The 15,106-nt window shown below is 36.1% G+C and overlaps 1 protein-coding gene across 1 annotated transcript; it reads left to right on the forward strand.

Moving 5' to 3' along the window:
• The first annotated feature begins 12,793 nt into the window (after positions 1 to 12,793).
• Positions 12,794 to 13,822, forward strand: LOC136834491 (uncharacterized). The gene has a single exon (XM_067097090.1). It carries the CDS (start codon positions 12,794 to 12,796, stop codon positions 13,820 to 13,822), a length of 1,029 nt encoding a protein of 342 aa, XP_066953191.1.
• Positions 13,823 to 15,106: the final 1,284 nt, after the last annotated feature.

Raw genomic sequence — 15,106 nt, forward strand, 5'->3', positions numbered from 1 at the left:
GTTATGAAACCGTTGGAAAATCTGAGAGTATAGGTGAAAACATTCAGGCAGCGGATATTGATCCAGAAGAGGTGTAGAGGTTTTCAAGGATACAGGATGTTGATAGTAAATCACATTAAATGATTCGGAAGTTTTCGCTGTAATACGAAACCTTCGTAAAGAAATTGCAGGCTGTGCGCTTGCAACAGATAAAATTTTGTTTCATGGAAAGAAACTATCAACGATATTGCCCAGTAGCGAATTTGACTGATATTCTGCAAATATACACAGTCTATATATATATATATATATATATATATATATATATATATATATATATATATATATATATATATATATATATATATATATATATATATATATATATATATATATATATATATATATATACATGTAGGCATTACTGAAGGGTGTTAGCGGCGTCCTACTCCATTTCCACTTCCTTTCTTCAATCTTGCTGTCCTGCCGCTTAAATTATTACTTCTTAGTGCAATTGCACCATTTTTAGAACTCGTACGTCATATATATATATATATATATATATATATATATATATATATATATATATATATATATATATATATATATATATATATATATACATATATATATATATATATATATATATATTATCTCAATATATATATATATGATGTACTCAATGAAATGAGAAAATATATATATATATATATATATATATAGTTATATATATATATATATAAATATATATACTGTTACAGGATATATATATATATATATATATATATATATATATACATATTTTATATTGTATTCATCTCAATCACGAAGATAAAATATTACGATGTACTCCACAATGAAAATGAAGGAGAAACCAGAAAATTAAAGGAAATAGAGTTCTTAATTTGTCCCAACAGTTTCGCCCTCCATCAGGCCTCTTCCGGGGAACTTTATTGACTAATCAGTTTAAGAAAAACATATACCGGACATATGTTTACATTTGACTTCAAGACTTACATAAAACAAACAGCCACAAATGGTTAACAGTGCTTACAACTGTTACAGGATAATATAAAATATAAATTGTCTAGTACATAGTTCGTCCAATAGAAAAGGTTAACAGTCTAATGAGGCTAAACAGGTAATTAAGTGAATACCTAAGTCAATATATTACATAATTTGTACTGGTTTTTCATATGTAGAAATAGCGGGTCTGTCTTGAATAAGCCTATACTGCCATTGACGTTATTGCTTTCACTATATTGAATACATGCCGTTTCTATTAGATTTCTTTCTATAAAATTATTGAAGTCAAATGTTCGGTATATGTTTTTCTTAAACTGATTAGTCAATAAAGTTCTACGGAAGAGGCCTGATGGAGGGCGAGACTGTTGGGGAAAATTAAGAAATCTATTATATTCCCTCATTGTGGAGTACATATATTATATATATATATATATATATATATATATATATATATATATATATATATATATATATATATATATATATATATATATATATATATATATATATATATATATATATATATATATATATATATATATATATATATATATATATATATATATATTATATATATATATATATATATATATATATATATATATATATATATATATATATATATATATATATATATATATATATATATATATATATATATATATATATATATATCTATATACTGTGAATGTATAAAGAATTTCTAACAAAAGTTTTATCTAAATTTCTTAATCTTCACTTGGTATAAATGACTCGTCTATATATCATGTCATTTCTCTGCTGAAACTTGGCGATCATTATCTATTATTGAAAAATCTGCTCTAATACGAAGTTAGTGAGCACAAAAATTTCGTCAGTTCATGGATAAATTATTTTTATACTAACGTCATGTTTTTATCGTAACATTTTACGGGGCTTAAAAATCTCATATATATATGAAGGAATTTAAAAATTTTCTACATTTTATGAACTTTAGAATGCAAATGAGTTTTATAGAATAGGACTATTCGTAGGGGAATTTTACACTCAGGGAATTTTTAATGTATTTTTCACCTAACTTGGCATATTCCGTGAAATGAAAGCAGTATCTTTGAGTGGGCACCAGTTATGAAAATCGTTTATTTTTTCCTCTCGTCAGTCAGGGAAACGATTAATCTCTGCATTTTTCTTCCTCTGTGAAATGAATGACAAACTACAGGTCAATGAAACTGAGAGAGGTTACTTTCATCGACCCAATAGAAGGTTGTTGCGAGTCAAATGCGATTTTATTTTTTATATTTTTAAATTTCAATGAAAAAGTGGGAAAAGATATTATAGAGTGCATTCATAGGAATCATTCAGATATGGACACATATTCTTGCAAGATGAGTACTGAACCTTATATATGCAACCTCATAATTTTTTGTACTGACCTGTATTTCCAAATTTAGACATAGTATAGAATAATATACAAAAACAAAGAACGTGAATATTGATGAAAAAACTTGCCATATACGAGGTGCATTTATGTAATATTAAAAAAAGAACGTGCATGCCGAATGTTCTTTCATGTTGAAATAATGGATGTATGTTATAAAGGCTCTTGTAATTTACAGTATTAATGGTAAAACGAACCAGGAAGTCAATTTATTTGCTGAAGCGGATTTCACCAAATGTTTATCAAAAAAAAAAAAGAAAAAGAAGTATAACAAAATACTGATTGATAATAATATATATATATATATATATATATATATATATATATATATATATATATATATTAAAACCAATACAGGAAACATAAAATCCAGGTCAGGGCTCTTGCCAGTAAATAAAATAATCCTACTATTATTACTTCTTGAGCCTAATTATGCATGGAGCGACCACGACAATGTAAAAGGCTTCAGTGAATCTGTAACTGACTTTCAAAATACCTTTGACTCATAACGCTATTCATGACAACGAATCCACAAAGTGGAGGTTTCCAAAAGGCGATCACCTCAGTGAGATCATAACAGAATAAATGAAAGGCAACATGACGAGACGAAGGGTGCAGGTGACTCACAGCCTTTCCCAGAAAACTCTTTAACAAATAAAAATTAGACACACTCACAAACACACACACACACACACACACACACACACACACATATATATATATATATATATATATATATATATATATATATATATATATATATATATATATATATATATATATATATATATGTTCGGCGTGTGTGTGTGTGAGTGTGGAACTAAGCAACACATGAGCTTGTGTTTCACAGAAGCAAATTTCCGACTTACATCAGGATTGAACCCCAGTCTTCCAGATGAAAGGCCAGAGTGCTACCAGTTGACAAACAACAGGTCATATAAGAAATTTGAACTTTTGTACTTAACTCCATCACATTCAAACTGAAGGGGTAATTCGAATGAAATACTACCAATTGACCAACTCATGGGTCGGGAGGATGGGCAAAAACCTCAGGTACAGTTCTTAGGTTCCTAATTCTTATACAGTATGACCTGTTTGGGTCAGATGGTAGCACCCTGGTCTTTATTTTGAGAGGTGGGGTTCAATCACGAAGTGAGTCAAAAATTTATATATATATATATATATATATATATATATATATATATATATATATATATATATATATATATATATATATATATATATACACAAACATTTATATACATACATATATAATCAAATCAAAAGGCTAGACATGCACAATAAAGGGGAATGAAATGTATATTGGATGACATTTGCTGAAAGAACTCTTTTATAACGAAAACCTATTTTGTTCAGCCTACCGCCTGCCTTCACACACACTCCAATGACTGCCTTCAGAATGTTTGTGCCCTTGACATTTCCCTCAGCAACAGAATATTTGATATGGAAATTGGATGCTGTTTCCCAAAAGTCATTCAGTGATAACGTAGGAAAGGAATGGAATATAGAGTTTAGGCCAAAGGCCAAGCACTCGGACCTATGAGGTCATTCAGCGCTGGAAAGGTGTAACCGGAGGAAAACCTCGCAGTTGTGCAATGAAATAATTGTTTGGAGAGGGTGGATAGCTAGATGGAGGAAAGATAATATGAATGGAGGTAAAGTAAAATGAATGAAAGGGGTTGTAGCTAGGGGCCGAAGGGACGCTGAAAAGAACCTTTAGTAGAGGTGCACTGATGTAACTAACGTAGGAACATAAATTTAAACATCACTTCAGTGAAGAGCAAACTATAAGAAAACCTACTTACACTACGTTTCTCTACCATCAACTTTTAGAGATATTTAAACTGTGGTCTTATATTCTCATACTTTCATAATTAATGAATTAATTATCGTGGACTTGTATTCAGGGGCTATTTATAAATCCATATTAAAAAAAAACATCGCAATAGAGATCATCATTCCAGAAAATCAGAAGGTGAGATAAGACTTCATGACAATAAAACCACAAACGACAGCTGTCATTTTGAATGCCTCTCTTGATACGACGGGAATATTTCTTGCCATCAGAGGGTGAAAATATGACTGGACTCACGATTCTGGTATTCCTTGTTCATATATTTCACGGAGAACTTACTTTCTCAAATGAAGTAGAAAAGACGGATGCTTGATTAGACGAAATTGATGTAGATTTAAAAACTGAACATGGACAGAAGGGGGAATGTTTAATGATTTCTCTTTGGCTTACCTGGACGTCCTTCCACCAGTCTTTGCTGTAAATTCGTAACTGCAAATCTATGAAGGTATTTCACCTTTAGATTTCCTTAGAGCCTGTTCACACAGGGCGGTTTCAACCGCGCTGTTCCGCCACGGCCACCGCACGATTTGAGTTTTCCCTTGCAACCGCGCGATTAACGCAGCGGTCACCGCCTAGTGTGAATAGGGCCTTAATATCAACTTGAATTTCGTGTTTGCCTTGCATGCGCACAAATCAAGAAATTTATTTAAAACTAAAGCTTTTATCATTGTTCTATGTTTTGTCATTTTCTTTAGTTTTCTGTGAAAGAAAACTACTGTGCCATTTTTGTCTGCCCGTTCACCCTCATATCTTAAAATCTTCTGAGGCTAGAGGGCTGCAAATTGGTATGTTGATCATCCACGCCCCAGTCATCAAACATCCCCAATTGCAGCCCTCTAGCCCCAGTAATTTTTTTTTTTATTAAATTTAAGGTTAAAGTTAGCTATAATCGTGCATCTGGCAACGATATAGGACAGGCCGCCACCGGGCCGTGGTTAAAGATTCATGGGCCGCTGTCCCATACAGTATTATACTGAGACCACTGAAAGATAGATCTATTTTCGGTGGCCTTGATTATACGCTGTACAGAAAACGCGATTGCTTTTTTTTCGCCGCTGGTTGGCTTGATTCCATTAGCTGATTCCTTCAGCATTGCTCAGTCTATCCACAGTTACTCATTTTATGGTCTTATTTCAGGTTATTTTCCTGCAACAAGTCTATGTTTTTCTCATATTTTTCCAAATTGTTTTATAAAAAAAAAAATAAAACATATTCCACTAAAATGCTATCACTCCATAGTACAGTAAATCATTTAATACATACATTACCTACCGATTATTATCATCATCAAGTGTTGAGCGAGGTGAAACACCTCTAGTCCAGGAATGGTCTGTCTGATGAAAATCTAATCTAGCTGTATGAACGTATGAGGAACATTTCAATTAAATTTACAATACCCGGAAACATTGAAAAAGAAAGGAACGAAGAGATGCATAAAATAACTGCGAGCTTTAGTTTGGATGCTCTCTTTATGATGTTTTAATGCCTCCCAATGATTACCTCTCAATAGGGATTGTAACTGATTAATGATCCACTTAATGGTATTGGTTGAACCGTCTCTTAATTAGAATCGGGCTAAAATATTCCTCTGAGCCAGTTAGAAAGATCGCAAGATATATATATATATATATATATATATATATATATATATATATATATATATATATATATATATATATATAAGAGAGAGAGAGAGAGAGAGAGAGAGAGAAGAGAGGTTATTAAGAGAGAAAACAAAAAAAAACATCAACATAACAGAGTATAGAAAAATATGAGAGAATGGATAAGAATATTAAAAGAGAGAGAGAGAGAGAGAGAGAGAGAGAGAGAGAGAGAGAGAGAGAGAGAGGAAGCACTGCAATAAAAACGGACTAAATTTATAGACTCAAAAAATACCACCAACTATACAATCCGTAATAAGCATTGAAGCAGAACAAAGAGAGATAATTCACAATAAGTAAATATCGAAAATGAAACCAACAGGAAAAAATGCTCCATTGTGTAAGGCATGAAGGAGAGCCGAGGGTCACAATATACATTTTTCCTCAGAAAATCTAAATATAGAATACGAGTTATCACTGGCTACGTGGATAAAAGTGTGCAGCGTAAACAATGCCGAAAGAACCAGAAATTGAATCGAGCTAACTAATAAGGAGAAAAAAAAAAAAATGTTAGCTCCAGAATAGAATGGCCACATGTGAAAAGAAAAAAAAATACATAAAAACAATCAAATCAATTAATGAAAGCTAAAAATAAATGACCATGGAGAGAATAGATTGCTTTATCGTACCCAAAAGCAAGGGAACTCAGCCGAGAGACTAAGGAGGCACTGAAAAAGAGGCTACGAAACAGCCTGAGATTTAAGGTTAATATTTCTTTGGTCACCAAATGATGTGATGCAGGTGCCCCAAAAAGATGTAAGGATATTCTACTTACTTTATTTACCATGACAACCGCAATGAGATTTGTTGGACAAAACCAGTCAATAGGGTTGACGAAATAACAAGCATTTAATTATTCCCAGTAGGAATTCGTTAGAACTGCACCCCCATAACTTTCTTGGTCCTTGAAAATTTTCTGTATCCTAAGAAACTTCGGTTTTGAATCATGGCACACATTTCATTATTTACAAAAGGTGTGGCTGTATACACGACACTAAAGGATGAGGGTGCAAACCCTGCCGCCGTGTCGTCGTCCTTCGAGTGGGAGAACAACATATCGTACTAATAATTCCAGAAAAGAAAACAAGTAAAAAATGTGCCGAAGTTTCTTCGGCGCAGTCGAGTTTTCTGTACAGCGGATAATGTTGTATGAAACTCTCAGTCACGGCCCATGAAACTTTCAGTCACGGCCCGGTGGTGGCCTGTGTTGTTTGCACTTATAGCTGGCGCCAGACGCACTATCATGGCTAAGTTTAACCTTAAATAAGATAAAAACTACTGAGCCTAGAGGGCTGCAATTTCGGTAAGTTTGATGATTGGAGGGTGGGTGATCTACATACCAATTTGCAGCCCTCTAGCCTCAGTAGTTTTTAAGATCTGAGGGCGGACAGAAAAAGTGCAGACGGACGGACGAAGCCGTCTCAGTAGTTTTCCTTTGCAGAAAACTAAAACCACAGACATCTGTTGGATCATATATTAGCTGTGAGACTAAAGTCCCATACCCATACCTATATGAAAATTACAGCTTATGAACACGACATATATTGAACCATTTTGAAAGGGTGAGGCAGCAGTTCTCACTCCTTTTGCACTCCTGGCTTCTTTTGCAGAAATGTAACCCTCGTACAGTACTTAACGATTTAATTAACATGCCTCCGAATCTGAGTCACACGCATATGCCTTAAAGGGTGTACATGTAAGTCCGAACAACTGTACCATACAGGAAATCTGTCACCCTCGTATATCACTGAAAGCTTTTTCTCCGACACTGATCTATGAAAACTACACAGAAGCCGCCACCAACAGAGATATTTCCCTTTTCTATTTTCTGTGACAACACTGGCCTCGTTATTCCTATTATCGACATCTTTAACAGAGGACACCATTGACGTTCTCTCTCTGACGTCCGATAAATACGATATCATTTACAATGCTGTCAAAATGTGTGTCCAAGAGAGGGTCCCCGGAAGATTCATGATGAGTCTGGTCCCTTTTGGCACTGGAGGGAAAATGGTATCTGTGAAGTTAACTCACGTTGTCAGGGGAAACATCTTTATGTCCAGGTGGTGAGGCAGAGCGTTTGTATTGTTGTCATGACCAAGGGATGTACAGTAGGTCGGTGTTTCTTTTTCTGGCTTATTTTGGATTCAGAAATCACCGGAGATGATTTTTATTTGCTGAGATTTGTACAACTGAAGTTGAAGATTATATCGATGAAATGCAGGTCAGTGAAGAGGCACACGCATTCGCATGGAAAAACGCACACAAGCACATACACGCAAACACCTATCCACACACAAAGGGACACACACATACATACATACATACATATATATATATATATATATATATATATATATATATATATATATATATATATATATATATATATATATATATATATGTGTGTGTGTGTGTGTGTGTGTGTGTATATATATATATATATATATATATATATATATATATATATATATATATATATATATATATATATATATATATATATATATATATATATATATATATATATATATATATACAGTACAATACATTAGAGAGCTGCTCATTACTGAAGGACCAGGAACCTTCCCAAGAGTTGGTGCTGGGACTCCCTGACGCACACGCTTACAGCTGGCGATGGGTGGTTGAGGTTGGGGAGGGGGTGGGGAGAGGCCGAGTTTTAAGGTCTGGGAGAGGCAAGGGTATCTGATGTTGGAAGGGGATGGGGTGGATGAAGCAAAGGAAGTGAGTAATGGGATGGTTGTGGGGAGGAGGGAGAGTGGGCTGAAAAGGAGGAGGTTGGCGCAGGCTTAGAACTTTCGATGGCAGCAACCTTAGCATAAGACACTTCAGATGCAGATGCCTTTAAGATAAATTCTGTACCTTCCTCTTCTTTTCCCTGTTAACTACGGTCCATCCTTCGAAGGTTCTCGGGGTCGGTCGTGGGGAAGTGGTCGTTTTCAGAAGAGCCAGATGAAGCAGGTCCACTGAGGGGGAAACAGTTCATATTCCTCCTCCTGGCGGGGTCGGGGCACTGGGAAAAGAAAAAAAAAAGAACACAAAGCACAAAAATTCACAAAAAAATCTTCCTTCTGTAAAAACGCTGCAAATTTTAAAAGTTTATGTTTTCCACACACCGCTTTTCAAGATATGCCACTGGCGTATTCCTCCGACAGGTTCAATGACGTCGGAAAGATAGGTTAAAACTGTTTGTCACTGTCACTAGCTGGTTGGGCACCATGAAGCACAACACAACAGTATGAGAGCACAAGGCAAACTGCAGGTATCAGTTCGAGTGATGAAGTCAAGAAGAATGACTGGAGAGACAAACAATAAAGACTTTTCAACAGGAGAGCTCCTTTATGGTTAGACTTGTCTTTCAATGAAGATATATGAATATATATATATATATATATATATATATATATATATATATATATATATATATATATATATATATATATATATATATATATATATATATATATATATATATATATATGTATGTATGTATATATATACCTATTTGTTTGAATGGACTGAATCATCAGCTACTGGCATGTGTGTTATGAATAATGATTATGCCCAGAGTTGGTTGCACGGTATAAAAAGATCCCGAAAAATAGTGGAAAACAGCGCCGATCTATACATCATCATCATCATCAACGTGCACATAAATCTGTCCTTTACTTTTCCTACAATATCCCATCCACGCTTTCATCTCTGCTTAAGAATAAAATTGAGGGCTACTTAGACAAACAAATAAATGAATAGACATAAGAGTATATACTAGCGACACACACGTAGAAGGAGCTGGTGTAAGCCGACACAATGTCATGATCGCGATAAAAGGGTCAAATGAGGTCGAAGACTCAGCGCTTCTGTGGAGGTCACTTACAAAACAACACAACTTTTGGTCTGTTAGTTAAAAAAAAAAACCGTGCGCCAGCACGGTCTCTTGCTCATAACAGCAGCCCGTAAAAACCAGACTTAATCCCATGCCCACGTAGCTCTCAATCAGGCGTTCTTGCTGAGTATAAACTTGCAGACATCAATGTCTCTCGCTCGCTCAAGTTCTTTTATTAAAGCAAAATCTACAGAAAGATTGTTTGTATGTCTGTGTGAGAGAGAGAGAGAGAGAGAGAGAGAGAGAGAGAGAGAGAGAGAGAGAGAGAGAGAGAGAGAGAGAGAGGGAACGTATAAATTCTTAAGAGATTGCAGTTCATTGTAAATTAGTCTGACCTTGTTTTATGACGAGCATTTGCTTCTACACAGCCTTAAAATTGAATATGAAATTTGGCTTCGTAATTGCTTTGGTCAGTAGTAGAGATTTGTTCTAGATATTAGTTGATGCTTTTATTATTGGTCTTATGCCAACAAGTGTTTTAATTCTTCAAGCTGTACGTAAACATCAGTTAATAATCGAAGTTTGAAGAAAGAACTGTGTGGGAGAGAGAAAAACGAGGATAGTTTTGCGTTGCTCCTTAGCCTCTATGAAGTGGGATCCATACCAATTCAAAGTAAGTGGTTTTGAAAAGTGCCAGGACCGAAATCACCTAGCCAGGTAGGTTAGACATCATAACTTGCACAGCATGAGTAGTCTACTCGATAGAGTCATAGACGAATTAGTAGCAGCAATTGCTACTGTTTTTGGACAGAGGTGTCCGTCCAACTGAAAAATGTACGGTCATTAATGGGTGTGATCAATTGTGCTACATAATGATACTCTGAACACCACCACAATCCAGTAGTTTTAATCTGCTATAATTTATCATCGTCAGAATCATTGTTCCACGACACCTGCCATTTAATCAAGGTGATGAGATTTAGTAGTAGTCACGAATCACTGGCAGGGGCAGGTATACTTGATCTAGTCATAGTGATTGCATTCTTGGCTGCTTTTATCAATATCATTTCCATTATGCTCGCGTGTTCAGAGTTCCAATATATTTACACTGGCACCTGCTTCATGTAATTTATGAAATTAAAACCCGATTTGTTGGAATAATTAATCTTTATGAATTATGTGCAACAGTTTTGAGAGAGAGAGAGAGAGAGAGAGAGAGAGAGAGAGAGAGAGAGAGAGGGAGAGAGAGAGTCCTAATTCTATATACAATGCTCTGGAAAGCAAAAGCCCATCGTGGCATAATCCCACCTACTTATATCCATTTTTCTAAAATCCCGTTACAGGAAAATCAAGCACACCTCCAATTGCTTGGAAAATCTAAAAAACTTGCACTTTGAAAAATATAGGTTTATCATCACTATCATTTGGGAATTTAATGAGACCACGGGGGTCGTGAATGTCAATCCTGGTCTCAGCCAAAGAGTCCATTGCAATCTTGGGAATCATTGGCAGACAAAAGTCCCTCATACTCTTCATCCTTAGCCCAAGCGAAGGAGCGCATTATGCATGGTAATCCGGCTCAAATGAGGGATCTTGTTTTCAGTAGAAAGCAATCGTCCATGATGCACTCGATAGTCACGGACACTGATTTGCTCTTCACTCTTTGCACCATAAAAGCCCACGTTGGTATTATCAGAATGGGTCAACTCTGAAGGATATACAGCCCAGGTACCGTAGATAGAGAGCCGATAGAAGCCACACTAGGGCTACAACAGTCTAGTGATAACTAGTCTATTAATTTTAAAATGAAAGCAAAGAATATCTAAGGTATTAAAAAAAGTTATTTCAAATGAGCACCAACAAAAAATCCTTTATGAAACACACATTAGAAACCAGGGCACCCATAAGTTTGAGAATATAAACTTTCATTATTAAAGAAAGCTACAGCAGGGTACTGACGAAGGACCACTGTTAAACATTAGAGCGTTTTCCGGAAAACCTGAATCCTGAAGGCCAAGAACTAAGGGAAAAGTAAATAAATACAAACTGAAAAATCGAAGACCTTTTGTTTCTGAAAACATTTTAAATGTAATAGAAATGCAAAAGTTATCAGGAATGCAGAAGGCAAGAACTTTGAAGGTATGGTGCATGAAAGACAAAAGCGGCCTGAGAGAGACTCGCAGTGAAAACAGTGCTGCAAAGAACCTTTTGATTGGAGCTACTTTCAGCAAATACATGGGACACGAACATTCACAAAAATACCTTGACACTTCAAAAGTAAAGTCATAGAAACGAATAGATCACTCGAATCCTTAAAAAAAAAAAAAAAAAAAAAAAAAAGAAGACAGAATTTCACCACTATTTAGGTCTCAATTGCTTTGAGTAAGTTAGAACCTTTATACTTGTTTTTAGTTTTATCATTAGTCAAAATACTAAAACTGTACACTGGTATTAAACTATGCAATGACAAACTGCAGTAGATTTTATTTATTCTATGGAACTAGTAAGCTACTTCTAAGAAAGTTTGATTTACCTTCCCTCTTAGAAACTTTGATTTATCTTCCCTCTAGATTTCAACAGCTATGCATAGTTTGATTTCAGATCATGGCACCTATGCAATAACTATATTGTTTGTTCACCTGAAGTTCATTCAGAGATTTTGTTCAGTGCTTACAATTAATGTTCAGTAGTGATACGTCCATGCTATTAAATCAATGTAAAGATTTACTCAAAACTAAAAACAGTAATTTTCAAATATTGAAAACATGTTCATAGGCCACTTGTGTTTTAAAATTCGAAATAAGTAAGCTTAAAGTTTTACTCTGATTAGTTATTAACAATTGTTACTGACGGAGGTGAGAACATTCAAATTTACATATGCATCATTTATAACAATTTATTGAAATTTTAAATAACTAATTCCACAGGTTAACCATTGAATAACTGAAGCTTAATGATAAAGCAATCACCAGTAACAGGCTCCACCAATGCCAGTGCCAGGCTCCACCAAATGCCAGCGCCAATGCCAGGCTCCATCAAATGCCAGCGCCAGTGCTAGGCTCCACCAAATGCCAGCGCCAGTGCCAGGCTCCACCAAATGCCAGCGCCAGTGCCAGGCTCCACCAATGCCAGTGCCAGTGCCAATGCCAGGCTTCACCAATGCCATTGCCAGGCTCCACCAATGCCAATGCCAGTACCAGGCTGAGGCTCCATCAATGCCAGTGCCAGTGTCAGTGCCAGGCTCCACCAATGCCAGTGCCAGGGCCAGGCTCCACCAATGCCAGTGCCAGTGTCAGTGCCAGGCTCCACCAATGCCAGTGCCAATGCCAGGCTCCACCAATGCCTGTGCCAATGCCAGGCTCCACCAATGCCTGTGCCAATGCCAGGCTCCACCAATGCCTGTGCCAATGCCAGGCTCCACCAATGCCTGTGCCAATGCCAGGCTCCACCAATGCCTGTGCCAATGCCAGGCTCCACCAATGCCTGTGCCAATGCCAGGCTCCACCAATGCCTGTGCCAATGCCAGGCTCCGCCAATGCCTGTGCCAATGCCAGGCTCCGCCAATGCCTGTGCCAATGCCAGGCTCCGCCAATGCCTGTGCCAATGCCAGGCTCCGCCAATGCCTGTGCCAATGCCAGGCTCCGCCAATGCCTGTGCCAATGCCAGGCTCCGCCAATGCCTGTGCCAATGCCAGGCTCCACCAATGCCTGTGCCAATGCCAAGCTCCACCAATGCCTGTGCCAATGCCAGGCTCCACCAATGCCTGTGCCAATGACAGGCTCCACCAATGCCTGTGCCAATGCCAGGCTCCACCAATGCCTGTCTGTGCCAATGCCAGGCTCCACCAATGCCTGTGCCAATGCCAGGCTCCACCAATGCCTGTGCCAATGCCAGGCTCCACCAATGCCTGTGCCAATGCCAGGCTCCACCAATGCCTGTGCCAATGCCAGGCTCCACCAATACCAGTGCCAGTGCCAGGCTCCAATTCTCACATCACCTCACCTTTGCTTGAATAACTTAAGTAGTGCTTTCTTTGCCTTAAACATCCATTTCAGAAAGCTTATTCTGTAAATAAAAGAAAACGCCTTAGAAAATGCAGACTGCAGTTAATGTTAACTTTAATGAAATGAAGCTTTTACTTCAGATGAAATTTTTACCGTACTGACAAACTTAAAGCCTCTGAGTAAAACTTCCAGCAGAAAAATGTTAAAGAAGTACTTTCAGAAAAGTGGTCGGATAGTTAGGAATACTAAGTAAATGAACATAAATACTCTGGTGTTAGAGATAACTAAAGTAGATTCGATCACCTATAATTAAGGTTTATATTTTGTATAGTATAACTGAAATTTGTAAATTGTATGAATTTCATATTGCTCATTATATAATTGACACTAATCTTTAGTCTGTTTAAGAAACTTTAATTACAAATTTGTTTACAATTTTGTTTAATCAGAACTATGAACAGTGACAACTATAAATTACGTTACATAAAGTTCCAAAACAAGGTTAAGATGGCTATTACAATTACACGTTGCATCTAATCAGCAAAAAATATTACAAGAATAAAATTTTCAAAGCAAAGCAATGCCATAACGTTATTTTTTTTGCATTGAAATAAATCAATGTCCTTATATCACAGATTCTTAAAGCAACTAAATTAACTAAAACTAACCTTACGTAAAATTAAAACTTTCATTTTTTTATTGCTGAATTGTAAAAATATGAAAAATTCCAGTTAAGCAGCTAACGTTACTTTTAAATCCTAAAAATAATTAAAAGTATTTAACATCTACACTCGTGCTTATATGATAACACCTGAAAGAAAAAAAAAAATAATTGGTTGGTTGTTGTTTGAACTTCCCCTAAGTACAGTCCGGGGCATGAGAGGCGCTTCCGCCCCTGCAGGGGAAGCGCCCCTGTAGGGGAGGAGGTAAAAAATGGGTTGGTTTACAGGAAATTCACCTCAAAATTAAATAAACCAACCTTGAAGAGTATTTACTCCATTTTCCAGTCTTATGGATACAGTAATAGTCTTTAGTTTAAATTCTGCACCAAAGTGTCCTATTTCTCATAAATAAGTGACCCCGGCTCCATAAAGTTCGGATTCTGTAGTAACTGCAAGCATTTTCCAAGTGATTAGAATGATATTATGGCCAAATAAAAGTTCCAATGTAAAAATTACTATGCATAATTTAAGAACAGATTAAAAACCCATGCTTGTACACACATGTCACTTGGTATTAATTTTAATCAAATAAGAGAATTTTAACCTCCACGGAACGTTGCAAGTTCACATCATT

Source organism: Macrobrachium rosenbergii, chromosome 54 (assembly GCF_040412425.1).
Source record: "Macrobrachium rosenbergii isolate ZJJX-2024 chromosome 54, ASM4041242v1, whole genome shotgun sequence".
Classification (NCBI taxonomy): domain Eukaryota; kingdom Metazoa; phylum Arthropoda; class Malacostraca; order Decapoda; family Palaemonidae; genus Macrobrachium; species Macrobrachium rosenbergii.

What these genes read in the sequence shown, in the direction of transcription:
- LOC136834491 (XM_067097090.1), top strand. Translation starts at nt 12,794, where the DNA reads ATGCCAGTGCCAGGCTCCACCAAATGCCAGCGCCAATGCCAGGCTCCA.